This window comes from Phyllostomus discolor, chromosome 10 (genome assembly GCF_004126475.2).
Source record: "Phyllostomus discolor isolate MPI-MPIP mPhyDis1 chromosome 10, mPhyDis1.pri.v3, whole genome shotgun sequence".
Classification (NCBI taxonomy): Eukaryota; Metazoa; Chordata; class Mammalia; order Chiroptera; family Phyllostomidae; genus Phyllostomus; species Phyllostomus discolor.
The window spans coordinates 75409756-75437717 of record NC_040912.2 but is presented as its reverse complement, the minus strand read 5'-3'; the positions used below and the strand labels follow the sequence as shown (position 1 = coordinate 75437717).

General features: G+C 63.6%; 1 protein-coding gene across 1 annotated transcript; it reads right to left on the bottom strand.

The window, feature by feature from the left end:
• Nucleotides 1–313: 313 nt before the first annotated feature.
• FLNC (filamin C) lies at nt 314–27962 on the bottom strand. The gene is given in 49 exon segments (XM_028525169.2): nt 314–1204; nt 1327–1536; nt 2090–2308; nt 2494–2670; nt 2783–2915; nt 3553–3668; nt 3948–4085; nt 4193–4462; nt 4612–4854; nt 4978–5100; nt 5225–5377; nt 5829–6032; nt 6144–6305; nt 6924–7097; nt 7195–7323; nt 7590–7730; nt 8014–8113; nt 8443–8523; nt 8975–9222; nt 9339–9362; nt 9540–9729; nt 9805–9961; nt 10453–10576; nt 10656–10823; nt 11541–11701; nt 11946–12108; nt 12218–12391; nt 13057–13654; nt 14031–14293; nt 14381–14498; nt 14696–14865; nt 14959–15049; nt 15262–15422; nt 15562–15685; nt 15902–16045; nt 16658–16771; nt 16869–17062; nt 17218–17354; nt 17499–17625; nt 18059–18196; nt 19434–19634; nt 19800–19962; nt 20168–20245; nt 20455–20573; nt 20681–20831; nt 20980–21077; nt 22576–22768; nt 22770–22825; nt 27272–27962. Coding segments are annotated over 49 exon segments (8163 nt in total). The 5' UTR covers nt 27627–27962; the 3' UTR covers nt 314–1016.

The window sequence follows — 27962 nt, the reverse complement described above, 5'->3', positions numbered from 1 at the left end:
GTCCTAGAACATAGTGTCCACCTCCCTATTCCAACCACCAGCTCTCCAGGAATCTGAGGACCAGTCCCACACCCCTAACTGGTCCCCACCCCCCAATCCCTGATTTTTTCTGCTAACACTCTGCCAGCATCCCAGACTTCACCAAACGGATAGCCCAGAAGCACCGCCCCCTGCCCTGGGCCCCTCCCTTAGCCCAGGTCAGGCCCCCAGGACACAGCCAGCCAGTCTCCGCCTCCCCCAGGCCTGCCTTAGCATCAAGGAGCCAGGAGGTGGCCAGCGGTGTGGAGAGCACGCGCACAAAGAACAGCCAAGCCTCTGCGACAGGCCGCACTTTATTTGGAGTTTTCCACCGAAGTGGCTCCCAGCTGAGCCACATGACATGTGCAAAAGTTCCCCCAGAAAGCTGGGCCTCGCAGTGTGTAAAAAAGGCCCCCCATGGGGCAGAGCTGTGCAACCATAAAAAAAGAGAGGGAGAGAAATCTGTCCCCCAGGAAGCCTGGCTGGGAGAGAAACCGCCCAGAGCCAGGCCACGTGCCAAAGCTGCTGCTGGTTCTGGGTCCTTTTCCTCCGACGATTGTGCTGCTTTTCCAAGTCCTTAACACTCTGGGGTCACAGCCGCCAGAGGGGCCAGATGCAGTCCTCAGTGCAAGGGGGCCCGGCCAGCAGTGAGGCATGAGGGTGTCCTCTCTCACACACGCAGACACCCCCAGTGTGTGCTCCCCCACTAGCCTCAGCCCCCCAAAAACCTCAGGGCTTCCCCGACCCCCCGGAGCCCCCAGGCCGCCCTTATGTCACATTCAGAGGGAGGGACGCTGCCCTGATACAGACAAGGCCTCCAACCCCTGGGGGCTCGGTGGGCTGAAGAGGCAGTGTTGTCACTTCCTCACCTCCAGGGAGGTGTTCATGGTGTCTGATTGTGCATGTGTGCTTCTGGGTGTGACCCACTGGTGTGTGTTTAGGTGAGTGTGTGTTTGGCCAAAGGTGGGGGCTGAGGCTGGGGGAGGCACTTCTGGGACTCAAGGCACGTTGACTTTGAAGGGGCTTCCGGGGACACTCTCGTCGCCCCACTTGACGATGAGAATGTAGTCCCCTTTCTCCTTGACGGTGTAGGTGACGTTGTACACCCGGTTGCCCATGTGCTTCACGTACACCTCCTCGCAGGGGGTCTTGGGCCCATGCACGCCCACCATCATCATGTTGGTGCCTGGAGAGGGAGGCAGGGAAGGTGGGCTCACATCAGGGGCCCTCGCCCACAGCAGCCCCCGCGCCCCCCACTCCTGCGCCCCGGCCCACCCCAGGAGACGGCCCGTCTGCCCCCCAGCATGCCTGCTTTGCTGCAGTCCACGGTGAAGGAGTTCTTCTGGCCCACAAAGGCCTGGGACAGCCCGGGGCCCCGCGTCACCACCTTGCTGGCATCGGAGGAGAACTTGGGGATGGAGCTGTAGCTGGAGCCCCGGCTGGAGGACGACTTGGTCACCGTCTCCACCAGCACCGTGGAGGTTTCGTGAAGGCTGTGGCCTCCAGACAGCCGGGGCCCTGGGGGCAGAGTGGGGCAGCCGTGAGCGGGTCGCAGGCTGTGGGACTCAGGGCCGGGGGCCACAGCGCCCCCTCGGCAGTAGCACCGTAGCGGCACCAGCCCACTGCCAGTGAGCCTGGCTTGCAGTCACCGTGGCGCGTGTCCCCGAGGTCTGGGCCTCTGGGGGCCCAGTGCCTCGCCCTTCTGGGCTTTGACTAGGGACTCAAGTCACAGAGTAAAAAGGAACACACAGCTTCCAAAAGGAACGCTTGCTAAATATTTACTGAGTTCTATCCTCCTTAGAGGACAGAAAGTTAGGCTGGAGTGTGAGGGCCGTGCTGGGGAGAAGGTTAAACAAGTGATGGACAACTGTGATGAGGGAGGATGTGACTTAAAAATGATTCTGCAGGATCCGCGGGTGGGGCATGGAGAATGGTGTGCTGGGTAGCCAGGCCCAGCGTATCCCTGGTAACTTGACTGTGACATTGGGGGCAGACTGTGACCCTCATGTGAAAGACCACCGGAGACATCCAGGTTGGGCTAGAGGGACCTTCCCCTACCCAGGGCACTCACCTGTGACTTTGGCCTTGAAGGGGCTGCCCACGATGTGCTGGGGACCACCATACTTGATGGCAATGAGGTAGTTGCCAGGGGCCATGGGAGTGTAAGTGACCACGTGGCCCTCAGGACACTCCCGACAGTCCAGCTGCACCTTGGAGGGGCCGTCAATGGTGACAGACAGAGCCCCCGAGCCCGCATTCAGGGTGTTGACAATGAACTCTGATGAGACGCCTGGGGGCCAGAGACAGCAAGGCTGTAGCTGCAAGCTGGGAGGGGCTCTCCCCCAGGCCCCCCAGAGCAGGCCTGCCCGAGAACTCAGCTCCTCAGCACCGCCCCTGCCTCCGGGGCAGGACAGTGTGGGGCCACAGCCTGGGCCCCCCAATATCCACTGGTCCTCCCCAGCCCCAGGCACTCACCTGTCGTGCCTCCCTCCAGCCCGGGACCATAGGCTGACACCAGGCCTGGGTCCCCTGCCTGGCTCTGCTCCCCAACACGGATCTTGAAGGGACTGCCAGGGATGTGTGCGCCGTTGAACTTGACATCGATGGAGTGCACGCCATTCTCGTGGGGGATGAAGCGGATGGTGTGCTTGTCTGCGGGGCAAAGGGTTGTGGGTGAGCCTCTGCCCTTCCTGTCTCCTTCCCAGAAGGCCCCAGCCCGGCAGGGGCAGCAAGGGCGGGGGCGGCAAGGGCGGGGCCGGCTCACCACTGTCCAGCTCAGAGACGTAGCACTCCTCCACCGCCCCTGAGGGCGTGTGCACCCTGGCGTCGATCACGCCCCGAGCGCCATTCAGCTGCACTGCAAAGGACGCTGGCTGGTTCACCTTGAGCCCCGTCTCCTGCGGATGACACAGAGGACGCTCAGGCTCCCGGGAGGGTCTGGAGTGCTCCTCTCTGTAGCCCAGGCCCCAGCCTGGGGGCTCCCACCCCCGTCCCCGCTGGGCCCCTGCCAATGGCCCGCCTCAGGGAGTCTCTCGACAAGGCTGACCGAGATGCAAGGTGGGGCTGGGTCTGTGGTCTCAGTATCCACCTGCCAGCACCTGGGGCCACCTGGCTGTGTGGGGCACAGTGGGGGATGAGAGAGGGCGTCTCCTGTCCTGGCTGAGGGGGTGACACCCAGACACTGTGCAGTGGGCCTGACGGCAGGGGAGCCAGGGCTGTGTGCGCTGCGAACAATAGGTGGCCCCGATTAGGAGCCAGAGCGTGGCCTGGCCTGGCCTGGCCTGGTGGCTGTCCTGGAGGAGGTGGGGAAGTAAGAGGAGCCTGGGGGTAGGTAGGGCACGGGGTCCAGTTCTGGAGGGGCGATGAGGAGAGGCACCAGGGCTCCTGAGGCTGCTAAGACCACCCTTGTGGGCACTGGAAGGGGGTGCGGAGCCTCCTTACTGTACAGACCCTGGGGGGGACAGAATGTCTGGCCCATCACTGAGCCCTGCCTTCTCTCAGCATGGCAGAGGGGGCCTGCCCCCAGACACACACCTGAAGGCTGGTGACGGTAAGGCGCCGGGCGTCATCCGACAGGGAAGCCACGGGCACCACGAAGGGGCTGTCTGGGATGTGCTCATCATTGAACTTGATGGAGACCTCATAGTCACCTGTGGAAGGGAGGCCAATCAGCACGGGCCCCAGAACGGGCAGCAAGGGAGGAGCCGCCTCCACCCCAGTCTCATCCCAGGACAGGCTCTTTGGGTCAGGGGTCTGGCTCTGGGGACAGACACGCATTCCCAGGGGGCCAGGTGGAGGGAGATGTGGCGCAGAGCAGGGCTCAGGGGAGAGTCAGTTCTGGGCCCCGATGGTCTTCTGCCTCATCAGTGAGCAGGAACCCGTCCGAGAAGTCAGGCAGGCCCAGCCCCACCCCCATTGTGGACACCCACCTGGTTCCTGGACAACATAGGAGACCCCGCAGGAGCCATCTTTGCGGTCCTCAAATGCAATCTCTGCCTTGCTGGGACCTTCCACGGCAATAGACAGGCCCCCAGCGCCTGCTTCTCGGGTCCAGATGCTGAACTCGGCTGGAGACGGGGAGGCAGGGCAGGGGTGGCTCTTTAGCACCATCGCCTGGCCTGCCAGCTGCCCTGCCCCCATGCCCCCGCCCAGCCCCCGGCCACCTGCTGCTCACCTGGAACGCCGGCCACGCCTCGCTCCAGCCCAGTGCCTCCAGCTCGCACCTTGTGGGCGCCGCCTTCACCCAGGGGCCCCACGGTGAACTGGAAGGGGCTGCCGGGCACGTGCTGGCCTCGGTACTTGACCGTGACCGTATGGGGCCCCATCTCCTGGGGCACAAAGCGCACGCTGTATGCGCTGTCCTCCCCCTCGACAATCTCTGCGGCTTCCGTCTTCCCAGAAGGGCTGGTCACCTGTGCGGCCATGTCCTGAGAGCTGGCCTCACCTGTAGGGGTGGGGATCGTCAGGGTGACACTGAGGCTGCTCCAGCCCCGCCCACCCTCCCTCCTCCATGAAACCCCCTCCTCCACTGAGGCCAGCCCTGGCCGGCCGGCCACACCCTGTCGTCGTGTCCCAAGGGACAGGCCTGCTCACCCTCCTGCTGCCTGGTGATGCTGCCGAAGGAGCCCAGGCGCTCTCGGCCCAGGAAGTCCCCGAAGACGGCAGGGAAGGGGTCTCCGCCGACCTGGGTGGACTCCTCCACCCGCACCTCGCGCTTCGTCTCCCCGCCCCGCGTCTTGCTGATCTCCGTGCGCTCCGTGCGGGTGTACGTGTGGCTGCTGCGCGTGAAGGTGCGTGTCAGGCGCTCCTGGGCAGACACCATCTGGAACCAGTTCCCTGCAGGGCAGGCACGTGGTGGGGTGGATGGGGCAGTGAGCAATGAGCGAGCAGGACAGGGCGCCCTCCCCGCCACCCTGCCCTGCCCTGTCCCACCCGAGCTCCCCCTGCCTCGCGCCTCACCTGGGATCTTGAGGTTGAGGTCACAGGTGCTGCCGATGGTGGCGATGGAAGGCGCCTGCCTGCGCCGGGTGATGCTTTCCTTCATGCGGCCCTCGCCCGTGACCTTTACTGTGAAGGGGCTTCCTGTGGGAGCAGAGCGGGCGGGGCAGGTGTGTCAGACCACCTGGTTCACTTTCCCCCACGAGGGTCCCAGGAATCCCCGCAGCCTCCTGGCCTCCCACCGCCCGGCTGCAGCCCAGGGCCTCACCGGGCACGTGCTTGTCTGCAAACTTGATGTTGATGATGTAGGTGCCGGGTTCGGTGGGGCAGTAGGTGACTTTGCACGTGCCATCCTCCATGTCTTCACAGTTGATGTCCACCTTGCTAGGGCCTTCAATACTCAGCCCCAAGCCCCCATAACCTGGCGGGGAATGAGACGTGTCTCCCTCAGGCCCCACCATTCCCTGCCACTCTGTTCTCCCCTCCCCACGCTGCAGGCTCTGTCTGGAGTGGGCGCCCAAGGTGTGTAGTAACCACTAAGGAGCAATGGCTCATTGGGAGGAGGCACGGGCCAGGCATTGACCCAGAGGGCCAGGGACAGGCAGTCTGGGAAATTCCCTATGGTAAGGCCGCCTCAGCACCAGTAAGCCAGGAGGAGACAGACTCGCGACAGCTGAGCTTTCTCTTAAACGTGGCAGAGCCGGCACGAGGATGTTCACTTTCCCCTACGAGGGTCCCAGGAATCCCAGCAGACGCTGGCCAGGACGTTCAGGGAGGAGGAGGTGGCCACGGGGGCCCCCCGGGCAGGAGAGAAGGACAAGCCCTCAGCGGAGGCGCCAGCTGACATAAGGGGTCTCTGGGGCAAGACGCACCTGCATTGCGAGTGTCCACGATGAACTCTGCCACCTGGAAGGTGTGTCCCTCGGAGAGGCCCTTGCCCCAGACCCGCACCTTGCTGGCGTCGCCGATCTCGGAGGGCCCCACCAGGATCTTGAAGGGGCTGTTGGTGACGTGCTTGCCACTCTTGCGCACGCTCACCACGTGCTCCCCCACCTCCTTGGGGGTGAAGGAGATGCCTGTGGAGAGGCGGGGGTCAGGCCTGGAGCCCTTGGCCGGGAGGGGCGACCCTTCCCGGCCCCTCTCGGGCCTCCCTCCTCCTGAGGCCCTTCCCGCGGCCACCCACTCACCGATGTGCCGGTTGGGCAGGCGCTTCAGCAGGCAGGGCTCCTCGTTGCCCGAGGGGGCACGGATGCTGGCGGTCAGCTGGCTCAGGTCACTCTCCGTGATCTTCAGCGACACGTCCGTGGAGGTGCCCACGTTCAGCTGTGACGTCCTCATAGAATCATCACCTGGTGGTGGAGCAGGGCTGTCAGGCAGCTGGGACTCCAGGCCGCCCTGCCCCCAGGGTGGGGGGGCCTCGGGAGGCCTGGCAGATCCCCCCGACTCCACAGACTGGGGAGTCCTCACATGCACGGGGACGCCTGAGGCCCGGGGGGGCTCTGTCTCCATTCACACACAGGCTGCCAAAGCCTACGGATGGGGCCCACACCCCAGCAGCCCTGGAGAGGCCTCAGTCCTGGACGGGTTAAATCCCTAGTTTGTGCATTTTTATCCTGAGTCACGTGGTTTCGAGGGAAGCAAACACGACACTGGACCAGACAACACAGAGTTGCTCAGCCTCCCTGGCCCTACTGGGTTTCCTCATCCATCAGAAGGGACGATCAACACCCTAACCTCACGAGAATTACTTCAAAGACTAAATGAGATGATGTGTTTCAAAGCGTCGGGGAGGTTGGCCGTTTCTCACCTGCTGCAGAGAACAGAGTTCTTTACATTTGTCCAGAAATGAACTTTTCCACCTCGAAGGGCCCTATGCTAAGGCCCCAGCGACCTGAACGTGCGCAGCACGTGTCTGGCGTGTGCCAGGCGTGTAGTGTAGCTGCATGTGTCCACGCACGCGCCCCCACCTGTGATCTTGGCTGTGAAGGGGCTGCCGGGGATGTGCTTGTCGTCGAAGCGCACGATGATGCTGTAGTCTCCCGGCGCCGTGGGCAGGTAGGACACGGTGCAGGTGCCGTCCTTGTTGTCCTTGCAGGTGATCTCCGCCTTGGATGGGCCCTCCACGGCCAGGGACAGACCCCCTGTAAGAGGAGGCGGGGCTGAGGTCAGAGGTCCTGCCCTCACCCCCTGCACCCGGCTGGCCCCCCACCCAAGCCCCCTGCCTGCAGCTTCCCTTACCTTCCCCGGCATCCTTGGTGACGATGGTGAAGGTGGCGGGCTTGTTGACCATGCCATGGCTCAGGCCCGGCCCGTAGGCACTGACGTGGCGGCTGTTGATGGCATCCACGTAGAACTGCAGGGGGCTCCCTGGGGTGGACGGAGAAGGGGGCTGTGTTAGCAGCGAGGACAGGGGCTGCCTGAGACCACCTCAGCCTCCAGCACCAACCAGCAGCCTCCCTGCTGGGCCCCATATCTCTGCCCAGAGGGGCCTGACTGCCTCCCACCAGGCTGTCAGCCTCCCCAGGGCCTCCTAAGGTATCTGCACACAGCAGGCGCTCAATTAGTGTTTGTTGCAAGAAGGCAAGCAAGAGTGAGGTTGCTGTGGGTCACTCTCGGCCCGGCCCCCAACTCACCGGGGATGTGGTTGCCGTCGTACTTGATCCCCATCTGGTGCAGGCCTTTCTCCGTGGGTGCATACCTCACCGTGATGGTGCCGTCCTTGTTGTCGGTGATGTTGGGCCGCGCGGTCTTCCCAGAGGGCATCCGCACCTCCCCTGCCAAGCAAACCCAGTTACGTAGGGGGTCTCGCTTCCTCCTACCACGCCCCCGTGCTGCATCCCCCACCCGCGGCTCTCGTGCGATTCCGCTTCAACCCGGAGGTCAGCACCAGCCTAGAGCGGCGGGATGAACCTGAACTGGGAGGCAGTGGGCTTCAGTCTGAGTTCTGGCTCTCCCCAACTCGCTACATGACCTTGAGGAGCTCACCTCTACTCTCAGGGCCCCAGTTTTCATGTCAGAGACAAGGGACGAAGGTGCCTCGGTGCCCCAGGGCAGTACCTGTGAGCTCCCCTTTCTGCACGGTGAAGGGGATGACCAGGTTGAAGGGCCTCAGCATGGACTCCATGGGCTCCACGGGCACCACCGGCTCCTCTGTGGCCTGTGGCGGGTGAGAGGGAACAGTCACCGGCTGCGAAGGCCTGGGGAGCCTGGCCTGGGCCGTGACTGCAGTCAGAGGAAGCGAGGCAAGAACAAGGTGGTGAAGGGTGAAACCAGAGGCAGGAGAGGTGCGTCAGCTGCAAGAGAAGAGGTGCCGCGCCCAACTCGGGAACCCTCTGCCCAGCCTGACCCCCGCCTGCTCCTCAGGACGTCCCCAAACCATGCCCAGCCCCGGCTGCTGAGGAACAGAAGAAAGAAGTGAAGGGGGTGGAGGAGGAGGAGGAGGCCGCGGCAGAGGCTGAGGGCTTGCCCAGTGGGGGGCAGCAGTACCCAGCGTGTGGGGTAGGCGCTGGGCCGGTGCAGCTGCGGCACGTCAGAGGGCTCCTCCACGTGGGGCATGGGGTCACACGCCTGGGAGGCAAGGCACAGAGAGCTCAGGCTGTGGAGGCCGGCCCACCGGCTCGAGACCAGGCGCCCTCTCCGAGAAGGATCCTGGGACCTGACACCCTGGGCCGGCCGTGGGTCAGGGTAGGTGTGTGCCTAGGGCGCTCCAACCCCTGGAGGGGTTTATCATCTTGCAGGGCCCCCTCAGGGAGACGGATGGGGACAGTGGGCCCAAGGGTCAGGGAGGAGCGTGGGAGTTCCTCCGAGAGAGCTGACGGATGCCAGGGGGCCCGAGGCAGGGCTCTGCTCGCCGCTGAGGCTGGCAGGCTGCAGGGAAACCAAAGGCCGGACTCTGGGGCACTCTGGGCCCAGACACCTTCAGACACGGGGACAGGTTCTGGCATTCTTTGCTGTGGCTAGGAGGGCCCAGCCCGCCTCCCCAGCCACCGCCCGGCCACGCTGCGGCCACGGCACTCACCAGCACGTGGAAGGGGCTGTTGGGGATGTGCTCGCCTCCGAAGCGGATGGTGATGACGTACTTGCCCGGCTCGGGCGCCGTGTAGTAGATGTCGAAAGTACCGTCGTGGTTCTCAACCACGTCCACGTCCAGCTCGGCCCCGTCCGGCGTGGACACCGTGCACGTCACCTTCCCCTTGCCTGCTGCCTTGGCGTCCACCGTGATCACCGTCTCCTCCCCGATCTGAATGCGGGGGCCCAGGCAGGCACCTGCCACACAGGAGAGTCCGGTCAGGGGTCCGCGGGGAACATGCCCAGCCCCACTCTGGTCCCAGCTGCCCCACCGCCTCAGCCCACAGCAGGAGGAGGAGAGACAGGGCACTCACCCAGGCCGTGGCCTCCGATGGACACTGGAAAGAGAGAAGAGTGTGAGGCTGTGAAGCACCCAGGAAGGGTGGGTGGGGGCAGAGCTGTAGGAGGGCTGGGCTCTGGGACCAACGGTCCTCAGTGGACAGGGCCAGGGACTTGGGAGAGCTGTGGGGGTGCTGGACAGTGGGCAGGGGCCAAGGAGGCGGGCGCGTGCCCACCTGTGACGAGGCACTTGCTGGCGTCCCCAGTGGGAAGGGCGTGGATGCGGAAGGGCGAGTAGGGGATCTCGTCGCCGCCGTACTTGATGGTGATGGTGTAGCGGCCACTCATGTCTGGCAGGTAGGACACGGTGTAGGTGCCATCCCCGTTGTCTCGGATGTTGGCCTTCTTGGGCTTACCCTCGGGGTCCTGGGGGAGAAGCAGAAGTCAGGGCCCGCCTGTGCCCAGAGCCTGACCTGGGAGGTGGGCTAGGCGTGGACTCACCAGAATCTGGACGGTAAGCAAACCCTCCCCAGCATCCCTGGCGTCGATGGTGAACTCCACGGGCAGGCTGGCGGGGATGCCGGAGGCGTTGAGGCCAGGGCCGCTGGCCCGCACCTTGCTGGCATCATGGGCTGGAAGCACCTTGATCTTGAAGGGGCTTGAGGGGCAAAAGGGATGGACGGTTGGCTGGGGGTTGGGAGGGCACCTCCCTACAGACATGAGCAGGAGGGATGACTTCTTGGGGTAGGGAGGAGAGACCAGTTCCCACCCAGGAGCCCGATCTCATCCTGCGCCTTGTGGGAGGGTCACTCGGGACGCCCTTGACAGAGCCCGAGCCTTCTCCCTCCAGGAGAGAGGAGGGTGCGGAGGCGGCCCTCTCCTGCCTCCGGCCTTTGCCCAGGCGCTGATTTTGTGGCTGCACGCTGGGAAAGTTGAGCCCGAGGAGAGGTGCAGGGGGCTGTGATGGCTCCCCTGGCGGAGAAGATGGGGAGGGGCCCCTGAGGAGGAGCAGGACGGGGCTAAGACGAGTGGGTGGGGCGCTCCCAGGGCCCAGCAGTGGCCTGCAGGTGTGGCCTGCAGGTGTGGCCCTGGCAGGGCTCCCAGAGCTCGGCGCCAGGCACCACGTGGGAGCCCACAGCTGGTCCTCACCTGCGTGGCACCTCCTGGTCGGCGTACTTGACAGCCACCGTGTACGGCCCATCGGTGGCCGGGGTGTAGTGGACGGTGTGGGTGCCGTCTCCATTGTCACGCACCTCCACAGGCTCAGCCACACCTGGGCAGGGGAAGCAGTGTCAGCAGAGCCTCTGATGCCAGGTCCCACCTCCCTCCACCCTGCCGCTGACACCCCATACCTGTCGGGCCCAGCACGGCCACCTGCAGGGGCGCTCGGCCAGCTTGGCTGCAGTCCACAGTGAAGGTCTGGGGCACCCGGGCCCTGACGCCGGCCCCCAGCCCTGGTCCTGAGCACTTCACCTTCCCAGGGTCTACCACGTCCTTCACCGGCACCCGGAATGGGCTCCCTGCAAGGAGAAGGCCGTCAGCCCCGCCCACCTGCCGGGAGGGTCTCTCACACGGAGGAGCGGGGAGGAGGCCAGAGCGGCATGTGCGGTGCTTCTTTGGAACTTGCTAAGGAGATGGACACAAGGACGAATAAACTGGGCTGCAGACTGAGGCGGGGCAAACCTGGCTCACTTGGGCCATAGGCCTGAAAGAAGCCTTCCTAAAATTATAAAGTGTTAAAAGCAGAATATATTAAAAAGACAGTGCATTTTTGGCGGTGTGAGGTCAGACATGGGGGACACACGCCCAGTGTCAGCGCTCCTAAGGTCCGCAGTGATGGCAGACCTGACCCGCTGGAGCGGCTCAGCCCCCAGGAGCGCGGGGGCTCTTGGCTGCGCAGACAGAGCGAGAGGGTGCAGGCTGTCCTCACCGAGCCAGCGAGGGTGGCCCTGACTGTGTCTGAGGGACCGAACCCACGAGGTCTGGTGCCCCAGGCAAAGGGCCAGGATGCCAGGGTTGGGCCTCTGGGAATGAGCTGGAGGGGGGTTCCACCAGCGGCACCCACCGCCCTGCCTGTCGGCAGTGGCCTCAGTGCCCATGCCAGCCCCCTCCTCGAGCGCTGGGCTCACGGCCACCCTGCTCTGCGGACGAATCTGCACATGGGACCTCCCTGCTGGTTCCTGCCCACGAGCAGGCATCCCTCGGCCCTCGGGGGGGCCACCCCCCGCTCTGCACACCTGGGATGGGCCGTCCTCCAAAGGTGATGTTGACGTCGTAGTCCCCGGCAGTGAAGGGGATGTACTCCACCGTGCAGCTGCCGTCCTTGTTGTCCTTGCAGGACATTTTGGCTTCTGAGGGGCCCTCGATGGCTAGGCCAAGGCCCCCAGTGCCGGCTCCCCTGCAAGACGACACTTCCATCAGCTCTACCAGGGCCAGTGAGTGGGGGTAGGGGGACAGGGTGGGTGGGGGAAAGAAGGCCGCTGAGGGCCCAGCTGATCGGGACACTTCGGGAGGTTTGTTCCCCAGTCACCCTTGATGGGGGGCGGGGATGCTGGGCACCCACAGAGGACAGAAGGGGTACCCAGGTGGCTGGGATCAGGGTGCCACAGCATCAGGGTCAAAGTTAGAAAATGGGAGGGTACCTGGTTTCCACGGTGAAACGGTTGGCTTTGTTGACCAAGCCACCCTCCAAGCCCGGTCCGAAGGCCCGGACCCGGGTTGGGTCGCAGCCCTCAGTCACGCCCACACGGAAAGGGCTCTTGGGCACAGCCACGTCGTCGTACAGCACCTCCACCAAGTGCACACCTGAGGGTGGCCACACGGAGCAGGTCAGGGCGTGCAGGCCCACCCCCCCCACCCCTCAGGGAACGCTGGAGTCGGGCGCCTGCCACCGGCACCCAGCCGGGCCTCTCACCCTCTTCATAGGCTGTGTACTGCACTCGGTAGGTGCCGTCCCCATTGTCTGTCACGTAGGTGTCCGTCTTGGCACCCGAGGGGTTGAGCACTCGAGCTGTCACGTGGTTCCCACCCGTGGCTGTTAGGGATCTTGCATCCACGGTGAACTCAGTGGTCACCTCACGCAGGACACCTGGGTCCCAAGAGAAAATAGCTCAGTGTGGGTTGGGGGTGGCCTTCAGAGTAGCCAGTGCCCACCCCTCCCCAACTCCGAGGCCGCTCCTACCCAGCAGGAGCTCAGCAGCCCCCTGCCCCTGCAGCTCCAGGCCGCCCCCCACCACCCCGTGGCCCCTGTGTTCCCCGCTTTCATCACAGTGACACTCTGCTCACATCCATCCCCAGCCCAGGCTGCGGGCCCCTCAGGAACAGGCCGCAGTCTCGCAGCCCTCTGCGCTCCCACCCGCACGCCAGCCCGAGGCGCAGCCCCGGAGGTGGTGCTGCAGTCTCTGAACCGAGCTGCACTGTCTCCTGACTCTCCCCATTTCTGCCCCAAGCGTCCTTCTGCACCCTCTGGGTCAGGGTTCTTAGCTTTTTCGGACCAGGGTCCCCTTAAGCTGATGATCTGCCCCAGAAAAATGCCCGTGGGCAGATGCAATTGTGTCACAAGCACAGACGCAAAGCTCCACGCCCTGCCCTTGACCTTGACTCTTCCTCTGGGGCGTCTGAGCCCCAAGGATCCCAGGGCTGCCCATAGCCCTCCCTTCATCCCACACTGGCCCCTTAAGCCCCCAGCCCTGCTCCCCTCCCTCTCTTTGACTCCCCAGCTCCCCAGCTTCTGGCTCCCTCTGTCCCACTCACCGTGTGGCTCCACCCCAGGGCCGGAGACCTTGATGCCACTGGTGTCCACAGCAGGCTGCACGTGGACACGGGTGGGGAATTTGGGGACGGGGTGCCCGCCGTATTTGATGGTGATTGTGTAGGTGCCCGGGAAGGCGGGGCTGTAGGTGATGTGGTAGGTGCCGTCGGCGTTGTTGTGGATCAGCACCTCGGCCTTGACGCCAGCGTCCGACAGGATCTCAATGGTCAGCTCGGCCTCGCCCGCCTCCGAGCAGTCCACAGTGAAGGTGGCCGCCTCGCCGGCCTTGCCGCGCTCCAGGCCAGGCCCACTGGCCCGCACCTTGCTGGGGTCGAACACGGGCTGGATGGTGGCCTTGAAGGGCGAGCCGGGGATGTGGGCTTCGGCAAACAGGATGTTGATGGTGTACTCGCCCGGCTCTGTGGGCAGGTAGCTGACAGCGCATGAGCCGTCGCCGTTGTCCTGGCACTCGATCTTGGCCTCGCAGGGGCCCTCCACGGTCAGCCCCAGGCCGCCTGTGCCGGCCCCCTTGGTGTCGATGGAGAAGGGCGCTGGGGTGCCCACCAGCCCGCCTTTGAGACCAGGGCCGTAAGCACAAACCTAGGAGAGAAGCAAGTACGTGGGCTCCCGGCCCCCGGCCTCTCCCCTGCAGGGCTGCCTACCCAGCCCAGCGCCTGCAGCTGTGGCGGCTACTGCAGACTGAGTCCGTGCAACAGTTCCAAGTGAGGAAACAGAGGCAGAGAGATGAAGCCATTTGTCCAGTGAGTGGATCTGGGACTCAAGCCCAGGTCTAATCCAATGCCAGCCACCAATAACTGAGCTGCCTCAAAGGCAGGACCTGGGTGGGGGTAGCCCCGGCCCCGGGTCCTTGGCTGTGCCACTCCAGGACACCTGGCCCCCAGCCTTGGCCCTCCAGCTCATCTGCCTTCCCTGCAAGCACCTAACCCCCAGCTCTAATCAGCCTTTATCTCCTCACCTTGGAGGGGTCAGGGGGCAGGACACCCTCCACCGCAAAGGGACTGCCTGGCACTGGGTGGCCATCGTAGGTGATGTCCACCTTGTAGGGTCCCTCCTCGGGGGGCATGTAGCGCACAGCCTGGGCTTCAGCTCCACCCCCGGGCTCCAGCTTGCAGGGGATGGGTCGTCGAGAGGGTGAGGTCATCCGCACATCCAGCTGGCCCTGACCGCCAGCCCCCCGCGTGTTCACGGAGAATGCCTGTTCTTGCCCAACGGCCACCTCTGCACGGGGGGCAAGAGACACCGTGAGCGCAGGCTCCACCTACCTCCCAACACCCCTCACTCCTGGGCATCTCTTGCTCCACTTACTGCTGTTGAGGCCTTGAACTTTGACTTTGCTGAGGTCCAATGGGGGTGCCACATTCACCACGAAGGGGCTCTTGGGCACAGGGTCCCCGCCATAGGTCACTGTCACTGCCATGTTGCCCTAGTGGGTACAATAGGGGGTCAGATTGGTGGCATGCCCTCGGCCGATGAGGACCTGAGGCTCAGAGATCCACAGTGAGAGAGGGTGAGAGGCAGGAAAGGGGCCAAGACCCAGGACTGGGTCTGTGAGACTGGAGGAAGGGAACCCAGGACCTGTCGGCAAGGAGGGGCGGAGGCACGGGAGAAGGCGCGGCTCACCTGCTGGACCGCCGTGTACTTGACGGTGTAGGAGTAGTCATGGTTGTCGATGATCTCGAAGTCCCGCACAGCCTCGCCCTTGGCAGCCCCAGCGAAGTGCACGTCCAGCTTGGCCTTACCGGCTCCCTTGGTCAGCACCGTGAAGTGAGTGGGCTTCCCAACTTCCACACCTGGGGAACCCACCCGAAGATGGCGGTGAGGGCCTGGAGGACACCCAATCCCCACCCCAGCCAGCCTCGCTCAGTCCCTGCCCAGACACCCACCTGTGCGGTTCAGCCCAGGGCCCTCAGCCTTGACCTTGCTGGCATCATGGGATGGATCCACCTTGATGTGGAAGGGGCTGGCAGGGATCTCCTGGGTGAAGAAAAGGCTCGGTCAGGGTGGGCAAGAGCAGCCTCTGAAAGAGTCCCCCTTGTCTCCTCTGAGGTATAGGACATGCTCGATCAGAGACTGAAGAAGTGCCCCCACCACACCCGACGACAGCATGTCAAGCTGCCAGCTTAGACTTGGGGGGCGGGGGGCAGGGGCAGGCCACTGATGATGGCCAAAGACTGCGGGTGGCGTACCTGGTTGGCAAACAGCACCATGATGGTGTAGCGGCCAGCCCCTGGGGGCGTGTACTTGACCGTGAAGGTGTCATTGTCATTCTTGATGATGTCAAAGTCGATGTCAGCCTCTGCAGGGCCCACCACGCCGGGGGCGCATTTGATGCCAATGCTCACGTCGCCTGGGGGAAGGCGGGCACAAAGCCATGAGCAGGGTGGCTCAACGATCTTTCCCACCCTCGGGTCCCACAGAGTTCCGGCCAGGCTATTAGGCTCGTGGGTGAAGACCCTGCCCAGGCCCAATCCCCAGTCTGGGCGAACCTTGCCCCGCCTCGCTGCAGTCCACGGTGAAGTAGGTGGGCTCGTTGGCCTTGAGACCGGTCTTCTCCACGCCAGGGCCGTACACCTTCACCCGCTCGGGGTGGCTGCCCTCTCCCACGTTTACCTGTGGGGAGGGGTCAGTGCTCAGCGCTGTGCTCTTCCCCCAGGCCCATCCCCCTCCCCAGCAGCCTGCCCAGCCTTAACAGGGCCATCTTAGCTTCTCTGAGGGGGCCTTGAGCTGGGGAGCGGTGACAAGGGTCCAGAAACAGGCCACATCCTGGGGCTCCACCCTCCGTGTGAGGCCCCTGGAGGCGGGCAGGGCAGGACGACGAGGACATACCCGGAAGGGGCTCTTGGGCACGTTGACGCCTCCCCAGGAGATGATGATGGTGTGCTTGATGGGCTTGGTGGGCACATAGGAGCAGCGGAAGGTGCCATCGCCATTGGGGATGACCTTGATGTCAATGGGGCAGCCGTCCGCGTCCTGTGGGCATTACCAAGCAAGGTTCTCAGCGGGCTCAGGCCTCCTCAGAGCACCGGCGCCCTCTGCTGGCTCCGGGCTGTCCTCCGGCCCAGCTAACACCCTCAGTCTCCTCCTCTCCCTCCCGCCCTCGCCCTCGGAGTCCTCAGGCCACGGGAGCCTAGGACCACATGCCCTGGTGGCCACAGTGCACCCTGGGAGCCAGGAGACCAGGCTCTGGGCCATCTCTGTGGTCTGGCCTCCCAGGCTAAGTCTCTGAAATGTGCTGGCAGGAGAGAGAGGCTGAGCTACATCAATGTTCCTAAAATTGAATAATGAACTTTTGAAAGAAGAGTCATCCTCCTGGACCCAAGAATATGTTTCTTGCACACCAGTATGAGAAACTGACTTGGGAAATTAATGTCTTACTCTATCAAATCATCTTGTAAATTATTAGTCTGAAATACATTTTTGATAACGTGTGCTTTTAAGACTATCAGTAAGAAAACACAATATTTAAATTTTTTCGTAGTTTTTACGGGCCAGCGAGAATCAGTCATGTGATGCACCTGCCTCCGCCCTCCCAGGGCCCCTGCCCAGAACGGCGATGGGCGGTGAGGTCGGGAGACGTCCCACCTGGGCGTAGAGCTTCAGGTCTCCCTTGCCAGCCGCGCGGGCATCAATGGTGAACTCCGCCGGCTTGTCCACGATGCAGCCGGTGGGCTCTAGGCCGGGTCCAAAGGCCTTCACCTGAGCAGGGGCAAGAGAGGGAGGTTGGGTTGGGGACGGGAAGAGGGCCCGCTCGCCCCCCTCGCCCGGGGCCGGCGCACGGGAGGTGCAGCCCCACCTTGTCCGGGAAGCAGTCGGGCGGGGCTGGCTGGATGTGGGCGATGAAGGGCGAGTCTCGGATGTCCTCGTCGTCACAGATGACGTGCACGGCGTACTCCCCGGGCTCCGTGGGCCAGTACCGCACGTCGCAGGAGCCGTCCCCCTTGTCATCACACTCAATCTTGGCCTGCGAGGGTCCCTCGATGGAGAAGCCTGGGTGCAGGGTGGGGAGGGTCAGAGGGCACCAGAGCAGCTTGGACACCCTGTCACGCCCCCAGCATCCCCTCCCCAGGGGTCCTCATGTCGCATCTCCTTGTCTCATCCCGACACTCCCCAGCACTCCCACCTGGGGCCACCCAGTCACTTACCCAACGTCCCCACCTCCGTGCCAATGGCCTCCACCACAAAGTCGGCTGACTTGCCCACCTGGCCAGTTTCCAAACCGGGACCCCAGGCCCGCACCTTCTGCGCTCCTGCTTCTGGGCTCACCTGGACCTCGAAGGGGCTGGGCGAAGAGGGAGCCGGTGTCAGCGCCGGGGAGCACCCCACCAGAGCTACCCCCACTTTGTCCCCTCAGAGCCCCAGCAGCCAGCTCCCTTCTCCACTCGGTGAGGGCCCGGGCAGGAAGGCGGGGGTCCACGGTGCCTACCTGCGGGGGATGGCATAGCCGCCCCAGGTGATGGTCACCACGTACTTCCCGGGCACCGCGGGGCAGTACTCGCACTCGAACACACCGTCACCGGCCTCCCGCACCTTCACGGGCTCCTCCGTGCCCTCTGAGGATGGTGGGGGGAAGCAGGAGTCAGCGGTGTGTGAGCCCTGGCTCTTCAACCCCCTGAGGAGCCCTCGGGACCCAGGCCCGGCTGGGGGACATTTCTCCATGGGCAGAGCCGCATGTTGGGCAGGGCCCCACGCCAGCCCTAGCTCACTGGTTCATCATAGCCCAGTGAGCACCCACAGCGGAAAGGACCGTTCCCAGCTGGGACTCTGGGAAACTGAGGCAGAGCGGCACCCGTGTGCCTAAGGTCTCACTGCGCCTCTGCTCATGGTCTCTCTGGAGCCTCTCCTGAGTCTTGTGGTGCTGATGGTCAGGGCTCTCAGGGATCTCAGGGATGCAGAGCCACTGGCCACCTTCCTCCCTGTGGCCCCACCCCCATCACCACCCCTGTCGTCCCAGCCCCTCTCCGGCCCTGGGCCCTGGGCACTTACTTGGCCCCTTGACTGTGACTTTGAGCTCTCCACTGCCAGCGCCCTTGGTGAACACCTTGAAGTCAGCCACCTCTTTCACACGCACGCCCTTGGGCTGCAAACCCCGGCCAGAGGCACGGCAGGCATTGGGGTTACAGGCTGGGGAGCAGAGAACAGAGGAGGTTGGGGTGCTGGGGGTCCTGCATGGAGACTCATCCCCCACCTCGCAGACCTCCTGACCCCCTCACGAGCCCCTGCCTCATGCAAGCCTTCCCCGAGTCCCTGGTGGCCCCACTGCAACTGGGGCTGTTGGGGGCCATGCCGGGCAAGGAGCAGCCACAGGCCCCCATGAGGACCCTTCTAAGAAACCCTCCCTGCTGGGCGCTCAGAGTCGATGCTGTGTGGGACAAAGGCGTGGCAGGGAAGGGTCCTTCACCCACCCCACGGCCATCCACCTACAGCCTCCTCCGAGCCACCAGAGCAGCCTCAGAAACTAAGTCACACCACCAAACCCTCGGGGACACCGTGGAACAAGAGAGGCCCATACAGCATGACGCCTGCCCCAGGCCACAGCCACGCGTGGCACTCAGCCTGCCGGGGAACACTGCCAGCGGCAATGACCCAGGCCGTGCTACCGAACTCCGCAGCTAGAGAACTGTCGTCTCAGCCTGCCACAGAACACACAAGACAGCGTGGAACCCACAGAGTGCCGAAAAACGGTCAGTGACGTGACCCAGGCCCTCCTCACAACACAGGCAATGACACAAAACCCATGATAACTTAGGTCTTGTCACAGAAAGCACCGGGCAAGTGGCAAAGACACAGATCTGCCACAGAACGCAGGCAGTGGCACGGAACCGGGGCCTGTCACAGAATGCCACAGAAGGCGGGTCATTCCGTATGGCCTGGGCCACACCACATAGCACAGGCGAGCGAGGCCAGTCAGCTATGGCCGTGCCAGGGCCCACCTCTGCTGGAACACTGACGCAGCGCCGCTCTCTTGGCCTGGTGGTGGCCGATGGGCACAGAGGGGTGAGTGGTGGCGAGGTCCCTGAGTGGCAGCGAGAGAACCACCTGAGGGCCTGGCCTGCAATGCTTGCCAATATGCCCCCACCACAGTCCTTCGGGGGGAGGACCCCGTCCGGTATCTTTCCCTGTGGTCTCCTGACCCCCCTCCGGGACGGACGGGACTGGAAAGATGAGGAGGCTAAGGCCTCTCCAGAGCCCCACCCCGGCTGTTCCTTCTGCCCTTTTGAAGCCTTCTGCTGGCTCCCCACCCAGCCCCGGATTTAATGCCTCGCTGCCCATAAATCCTCAGACCCGGGATTTAGTGGCAGTTCTGTCTGCGTCCCGGCCTCAGCGAGGGCGACTGTGGGGGAAGGGGGGAGGGGCTCACCTTCTGCCACGTGCACGGGGAAAGGGCTGCGGGTGATGGGGGCGCCGGCGAAGGCCACGTGCACCGTGTGCGGCCCCTCCATCACGGGCCTGTAGGTGCAGCGGAACGTGCTGTCGCCCTTGTCCTCCAGGGCCACCTCCACTGTGTCTTGCCGGCCCTGCGGGTCCACGATCACCACAGCAACGTCGCCAGTGCCAGCCCCTGCCGCGGACAAAGGCCATCAGCCCCACGCTGGACACGCAGAGCCGCCTGAGGATCCCTCGGCCTGAGAGCATGCACCTCCTGGCTGGGGACCCTGCCCCCGTTCCCCCTCCACACACACCCACAGTCAGGGGCTGCCCTCCTGACCCCCAGGCCCGTACTTACCCGCAGTGTAGATGTCAAAGTAGGTGGGTTTGTTGGCTACGTTGCCCACAGGCTCCAGGCCAGGGCCTCGGGCTGACACCTTATTGGCATCCCCCAGGGCCATGCCCACGTTCACCTCAAAGGGGCTTCGTTCGATGTTCTGGCCAGCAAACAGCACAGTCACCTAGGGGTCAGGGGTCAAAGGTCAGCTTCTAGAGGAAAGCAGTTCTGAGAGGGGGCGGTGAAGGGGAAGAGCAGAGCCAAGGAGGGAGGGAGGTGGGCGGCTGGTGCCCTGGGGTGGGCTATGAGCTGAGAGTGGGGTCCACTCTGCCAGAGCCCAGGATGTGAATGGAAAGTGGGGCACAGGGGCGGGCCCGTGGGGTGCTTACCTTGTGCAGCCCAGCGACCTTGGGCACGTAGGAGACGGCGTAGGTGCGGTCCTTGTCATTGTTGGGAACCACCTTGGCCTATTGGGAAGGGAGCAGGTTGGAAGTCACAGTGGCGGTCGTTTCTCCCGACCCCACGGTGCCTGGTGGTCCCCATGGTGGAGCCGCCCCCTCCCTCCGGCATGGCAGCTGGCTCTGGCAGTTGTCTCCAGGCCCTTCCTGCCGTGGGCCTGTGGCCTCTGGTTCCAACGTCACACTAATCCCTCTTGTCTGCAGTGGCCTCGCCATACCTCCTCGGTGTGGCCCTCCGGATCCTCAATGTAGACCAGCACCTCGCCCATGCCGGCGTCCACTGTCTGCACAGTGAAGTGGGCGGGCTGCAGCACTGTGTTGCCGTGGGGCTCGATGCCTGGGGGCAGACAGCAGAGGCGGGGGACTCAGGGAGGGCCTTCCCAGCAGGCACACGGCCGGCCGGGGCAGCCGGCCAGGGAGGGCCGGCGGGCGCGTCACACGTACCAGGCCCATAGGCGATGGCCTTCTTGGGGTTCAGCTGCTTGGAGCGAACAGGGGCGCCAGGTTTGAGCTTGGCCTTGGGGAACTGGGACAGGTAGGTCATGACAGAATGCTCATCCACGTTGGGGTCCACGATCTCCTCAGGGGCGATCACCTGCCACGGAAGGAATGGAATGACAGGGTGCCCTCCTTACCTGGCAGCTTGGTTCTCCCCCGCATCCTGACCGCGAGTCCTTACACACCCAACCCCCACCGATGGACCTCCTGTCCCGTGCTCTTCCCGGCCCAAACCCCGAGTGTACCTGGGGCACCCCGAGCCAGTCGTCCGCCTGCTGCATGGCCTCCCGGGCGTTCTGCACAGGCTGGTTGGGGTCCCAGGCCGCCCAGTCGGGACAGAGGCCTGCAGAGATGGGGAGGGAGACCACGATGGGGGGGAAGTAGTCAGCCAGGGCACAGCACGTGCTCACCGTTTTCCTTCACACCTCCGCCCACCAGCCAGGTTCCTGCTGGCCCCGACCTAGACCTACGGCTGGGGTGCCCATCCGTGCAGAGGCGGGCAGTCCTGCCCGGCATCAACAATGAGGCCTTTCTGTCCTGGCTGACGCAGCAGCCTGGCACCGGCCTTGCTGCCAGCCTCCTGCCTGCCCAGGCCCCAGTGCGGACCCCAAACACCAAACCCCTGTGAGGGCACCGCTCCTAGGCCCCTCCACCTTGTTCTGCCTCGGGGTGGACAGAGGACCTCAGAGTCTGTCCCACACGTGCCTCTGGCCCACCCCCGACAAGGTCCCCTCCCAGCTGCCCTGAAGTCCTAGGTCTTCAAGCACTTCCCATATCAGCCTTAGGGCATAAGACTCCCTCTCCTTCCCAACTGCCCACTTGGGGAAACTGAGGCAGCCTGTAGGGAGAGGATCAGTATTTCTCTGGGTCGCCCAAAACCCAGCTGTTCTAACAAAAGGAGTGCTGAGGCAGCCCCAGGTCACTCCCGAGAAGGGATGCAGGCGTCAGGGGGTGCTTGGTCTAGGCTAGACCTGGTGGACAGGAGGTGATGCGCACTGGCGAGGAGGGGCCGGCTCTAAGGCCGGAATCCGTGACTGGCCGGAACAGTTGAGCTCACTGCTGGCAGCCACACCAACTTCGGGCAACGGCTCAACAGCTGGGAATGCCTCCCAGGCTGCTAGTGTCTCCACCCCCCACCCCCTGCTCCCCAGCTGACCCCAAGCAGGGAGAGGATTCTTCCAAGGGACTGTGGTTTCTCTGGGGGAGAAGAAGACCTATCTTCTCAGGAGATGAAGGTCAGAAAGGGAGCCGCACGTGGGGCAGGGCTCTAGCTGTACAGCCTCAGTCCTCTCGTGGGCCCTGAGCTGCCCCCACCTGGCTGGGCCGGGTTGGGTCACCTGCCACTGGGCAGTGCCATGCCAGCCTCAGCCCCTCCTCAAGGCTGTGCCAGGGTCTCACAAAGAACAGCGTTCTCTGGGTCTAACTCCCGGGCTTCGTGCTACAAGTCCCAACGCGTTTCCTTTCTCCCAACTCAGCAGGAGCGGTGCCGTGGGGCAAAGCGGTTCATGGAGCAGGGAGTCGAGGCTCCGGGGTCTAGATCAGTTCTGCCATGGATAAGCTGTGTGATCCTGGACACGTCACTGGCCCTCGCTGGACCTCAGTGTCCTTGTCTGTAGAATGAAGGGTTTAAACCTTTTCCTGCCACTGCAGAACCCGGCACACCCAACCAGGAAGCACCTGACTCCAGCAGGCTGGAGAAGGGGGCAAGCCCCACAGGTGGTCCTGAGCCCACCCGCCCCGAGAGAGATATGCTTTCTGACCACCACAGGCCTCGGCGCGGCCAGCTCGCCCCAGCTCTCCTCCCAGGCTAAGGGATCCGTCCTGCTGGCTGGCCCACTCACCGGGGGCACAGTTGTCCACCAGGGCGCCCAGAGCTTTGCCGTCCTGCCAGTCGCGGTTGAAGTTGGTGATGGGCAGCTGGGGCACCTTGTTCTGGATCCAGCCGAGCAGACGCTGTTTGGGTGTTTGCTTTCGGGCATCCTCGTCATCCTCATCTTCCCACATGGGCATGGAGATGGAGTAGTGCAGGATCAGGGGTCCAGATCAGGCCCAGGATCAGCTTCAGGTTCCCATCCACGATGGCCTTGCTGTCTGCAGAGCGGGGAGGCCAAGCTGAGCTCAGGAGGGCCCCACCCTCCACTGCCCAGACCCCTCTGCTTCCGCAGAGCCCTCCTTCCCCTGCCTCCTGTGTCCGGAACCTAGTCCCTTCTGAAAGACCCAGCCCGGAGGCCAAGCCATTTATCCTGCATTGTCCCTCCCATCTCCCTCCAGAGTGAGGCTGCCTCCCAGCATGTCCCCACAGCAGGTACCCATGCCTCTGCCCCAGCACCCGAGCGGGTCCCCCATCAGGCTGCAGATGTCCATGCAGTTACCTGGTGTGTCTTTTGGGGACAGACACTGCTTTGTTCTGTTTCATTTTTTAAAGTTTTTTATTTTTTTTAAAGATTTTATTTATTTACTTTTAGAGGGAGGGGAAAGGAGGGAGAAAGCAATTGGTTACCTCTCTCACGCCCCCAACTGGAGACCTAGCCCAACACCCAGGCATGTGTCCTGACTGGGAATCGAACTTGCAACCTGTCGGTCCACAGGCCAGTACTCAATCCACTGAGCCACACCAGCCAGGGCCATTTTTAAAGGTTTTTAGAGGTCTGCTTGACGAACCACAAGCTGTATGTATTACAGAGCACAAGTGGATAAGCCTTGACAATATGTGCACCCATAAAGCCATCGCCATGATACTAAACACATCTCCTCCGCACAGAGTGTCCTGTGTGACCTCTTTGCACAGACCCCTGTGTCCTCCCTCCTCCTGCCCTTCCTTGTCCCTCCTTCCCAGGCGGCAACTGAACTGCTCTTGATCACTATAGATTAGTTTGCGTTTTTCTAGAGTTGTACACTCTTTTTTGTCTGGCTGCTTTCACCCTGGGCAGCGTGTTTTGTCTCTCCAACCTCCGAGCCCAGAACTTAGTAGGGTCCGAGTAATGCTGGATGAATGAGTGAGTGTTTTACAAACTGGCACGGGAGAGTGGGACCCACCTGGCTCCAACCAAATTGTTCTCTGAAGGCCGTAAAAGGCTGTAGGAACAGAGTTCTAGGAGGAGGGGAGGGGTAGAGCGCATGCTCTGGTCAGGCTTGAAACCCTGTTATCATTGCTGGGGGCCAGTGAGGTCTCACGGGAGCCACGGGAAAGGTCACTCGTGGGGACACAAGTCTCAGGAGATGAGACTCCCCACCCATCCCCTCCTTTGAGAAAAAAGATGCACCACAACTGCTTCCCAATATCTGGGGGAGAGCCTAGTTTCCCTTTAACAGCCGGAAAGAAACACCCAGGAGCAGGGGGTGGCCTAGAGTACAGATCTTTGGAATCCAACTCATTTGTAAAAGATGATGCAGGCCTGAAACCCATCCGCTTTCCCTAGCTCTGATTTTAGGAGGTTAGGAGGGGGCGGGATACTCGGCCTTGTTACTGGTGTTGCCTGGCAGATTGGGAAGGGTGGGGCTGGAGGCACCCCTCATACATCTTTTCCTGTCCCTCTCTAGATCCTGGGGGACAGCTTTCAGAGGCCAAGGTCCCGCGGAATCCCAGCATCCCCACCCCAGCCCCACCTGCCCCCTGGTGGGGGACTCTCAGCCTCTCTGTCCTTCTGGCTGCAGGCTGTGGCCCCCTTGGCTCCCCCACCCTTCCACTGATTCATCCTTCCTTCCCCAGCAGCTCCCCAGCCCGCCCCCTGTCCCCTGGCTCCACTGCAGCACAATGGTTTGGCAGCTCTCAGATTCCATGACACACTCACTCCCGGCCTCCCGGTGCTCCGGCGCACTCCCTCTCAAACACAGGGCCCACTGCACCTCCCAGTCCTGCCGCCCAGTGCCCGCGGCCTCTCGCTGCCTGCCAGCCTCCAAAGTGGGTGCTTACAGAAGTGCTTCTGGCAAACTGGAGCCCGATCTCGGGGAGGGAGGCCTGGAGGCTGCTGGGTTGGAGGGCTGAAGGTGGGGGGAGGGGTGGTGGGGGGAGGTCATTCATATTTGCTGCAGGAAGAGGTTTCTCCCCAGTAACTGGCTATGGGCCAGACAGCAAGTGGTCCGCCGTGCCTTGGGGCAGAAGAGGGGTGGGTCTAGAATCCTGCTCTGAGATCAGTGACCTTCCTCTCCCTCCCTTCTTCTGAGGCCAAGCAGAGGAGAGGAGCTCGGCTCAAGCCAGGCTTCCTCCCTTGTGCTCCACCGAGCCACCCCATCTTCGCCTGCCTAGGGATACCCCAAAGAGGTGGGAGGAGCCTGACAGCCAGTCCCTGAAGCAGCCCCAGGCCCCAAATGGAGGGGGAGGAGAGAGGGCTGGGCGAGGGAGGTGCCGGGACAGCTGCTGTCCCCTCCAGCCCCTCCCTTGGCTGTTGGCTCAAGGAAAAGGAATAGCAACTGGGGAACAGCTGCGGGACAGAGCTGCCTCATAGGTCTCTTTGTTCGGAGGGGCTGAGGGGGTGAGGGGGGCTGGGATAAGGGGAGGGGAAGGGGAGAGTGGGGTAAGAAGGGCACACAGCCCCTTCAACCCTGGCTGAATAAACCCCCCATGAGGTGTACTTCTCAGCACCCACCCCACTACTAGAAAGGAAAGTGGGGAGTCTTTTTGACCCTCCTCCCAGGTGCCCAGATGCCACTCAATTTCAGCCTTGAGACAATGCCCCAAGGAGGCCCCCAGGACAGCTCCTTCCCGCCTCTAAGGAGAACGGAGGGAACCAGAGGAAGCAGGATGCCGCCCCTGGTGGGAAACCCCTTCACGTCTCAGGTTCGGGCAGCCGCTGCCGCCTGTGCCCCCTCCCTTCACCCTCAGCCTTGGGCCCGGCAGCTGAACTGCTGACAGCTTATCTCATCAGAGCGAGTGAGCCACTTGGCCCAAACCCGGAATGGTTCCCTTCCTCTCAGCGAGAACTGAGGCGCTTCCCGCCCGCCCCCAAACCAGCTTTTGCTTCTTCCCCCTCTGCTCTGAGCCGGCCCCTCCACGGTGGAGCCAAGGGGCCGGAGCCAGGCACCGCCATGGGGGAGGGGAGAGGTGCGCTCAGGAAGGATGAGGCCTGGAGTGGGGCTGACTGCCCCGCTGCGGGGAGGGGAGGGGAGAGGAGGGGAGGGCTGCACAGTTTCCTATAAAGTTGCGGTGAGGCCCCAAGCTCTCTGGAGACCCCACCTGGAACAGCTTGTCTGTCAAATCCCAGCGTGCTGGGGTGACCCCCCCCCAACACACACTCTCACTTAGCCCTCAGCCCCACAACACACACACCGGGGCCCCTCCCCCACTCCTGTCCTCAGGCTTGTCCTTCTGGAAAGCTCAGAGACATCTGCTGTGTCACGAAGGCAGGGCTATTTCCAGGCCACAGCGGGTGGGGTGGGGGGAGCAGTGTCGGGGCAGGAGGGAGTAAGGCCTAGAGAGGGGACTGGACAGGGCAAAGGGCCCCGAATGACCTCAGCTGCTAATTCAGGAGGTCTGGAGATGCCCTGAGGGAGAGTCGAGGTAGACAGACATCCGTTATCTGGAGTAGTTTCTGGGACAGCCTGGCCAGGGAGGCAGCTGACCCCAAGTGAAACTCCTCCCCTGGGGTCCCAGGGCACAAGCCCCAAGGGGCACTTTCCTGTAAATCACAGCAGGACTCTTAAGAGCTCACCACAGGGGTAGGGGGTCTTCCCCAGGCCCCGGCAAGCAGGGAAGAGCGCGGGCTGTGAGGGGAGGGGCGATCTTTGGCCACTCAGGATCCAACCTTGGCCTCTGGGCTCCCAAGCCGAGAGTGTCTCCCCACCCCCACCCAGCACAGACACACCTTCCAAATCTGGTTACACTCAATGACTTCCTTCTACAGACCTTCCCCTCCTTCCCTACGGCGCAGACCGTTAGCTACAACCAATCCCGGCTTAGGGGCCGGGGCTGGGGCCCGGTCGGCGTGGGCCTGCGGAGCCCCCTCCCCGGCAGGCTGAGCCGAAGGAGGACAGGCGGGGGTTAAGGCTCCGGAGCTCGCTCAGTGCCTTTTTAGGTTTCTGAGGCTGGGCCCTGCCTGCTCCGGCCCCCGGGCATGAACCCAATTGCTGAGCACATGCGGGCCACCGGCTCTCCCTCTGCGCCAGAGCCCCAGGGTCCGCAGTGGTTGGGATCTGCCTTCAGCCCGCTCCTCCCAGTGGAGCGGCTGGGAGGCTGGGAGGCCGTTGCTTTGTTTGGGGGGAGACGCCCCCAGTGATCAGTAATGTGCACTGGTCTTGTCCTCTTAAGCATGGCTGAGATTGCCCGATAGCAGGAAGGGTTACAATGAATAGAGGCGGGTCAGTGGGAACGCATAGTGATACTCCAGACCCCATCATCCCCAGCACGCGCCCGTCCCATGCCGCTGTGCTGAGAGGGGCGTGAAGGCAGTGTCGGGCACCGGTGGCAGGCGAGCCGGGGGCCCGCCTCGTGCCAGAGAGCCGCCCTCCGCCCTCTCTCATCTCCCTGTGCCCACCGGCACCTGTGCCGCCCCGTCCCCCACCAGCTAGCCCGTCCTCGGGGCACTCCCCGCCCACACTGACCGATGGACACGAGCTTGATGTGCTCGCGCTCGAGGAACTCGAGGGCCACGGACACATTCTCCAGCTTCATCTGGCGGAAGTTGGGGCGCGGGTGGAACTTGCGGTACATGCGTTTCTGGCTGAGCACTTCGAGCAGCGCGATGAGGCGCAGCCCGTCGCTGAGGTCGCGCTGCAGGTCGTTGAGGCGCTTGCCCACGCACTTGAGGTGTTCGTTGCACCAGCGGGTGAAAGTGTTCTGCTGGATCTTCTTCCACGGGGCGTCCTCCGCCAGGTCCTTCTCCGTGGACGGCATGTCGTCCGCCTCGTCGCCCAGGCCGAGGCCGGGGGCCTCGGAGTAGACGCTGTTGTTCATCATGCTGGCGGGGGCTGGGCCGGGGGCTGCGCTGCCTGCTGGGCGTGGGCCGGGCCGGGCCGGGGCTGGGGGCGCTGTCGGGGCGGCGGCGGGATTCGCAGAGCGGCGCTGCGCGGCTCTCAACTTCTCTCGCGCCCTTGGCTGGCGGGACTCGGCGGGACTCTCGGCTCCTTGGCCGCGCGCTCTCTCGCTCTGGCTCTCTCTCTCCCTTTGCCTCCAGGGGCGGAGCGGAGCTCGCGAAGTGCCGGCCGGACCTGGGCAGGGGGTTTAAGAAGCCCCTGGGTCGCGCTCCCCCCGCCGCGCTCGCGGCCCCCGAGTCCACGTCAGAGCGCCGGCCTC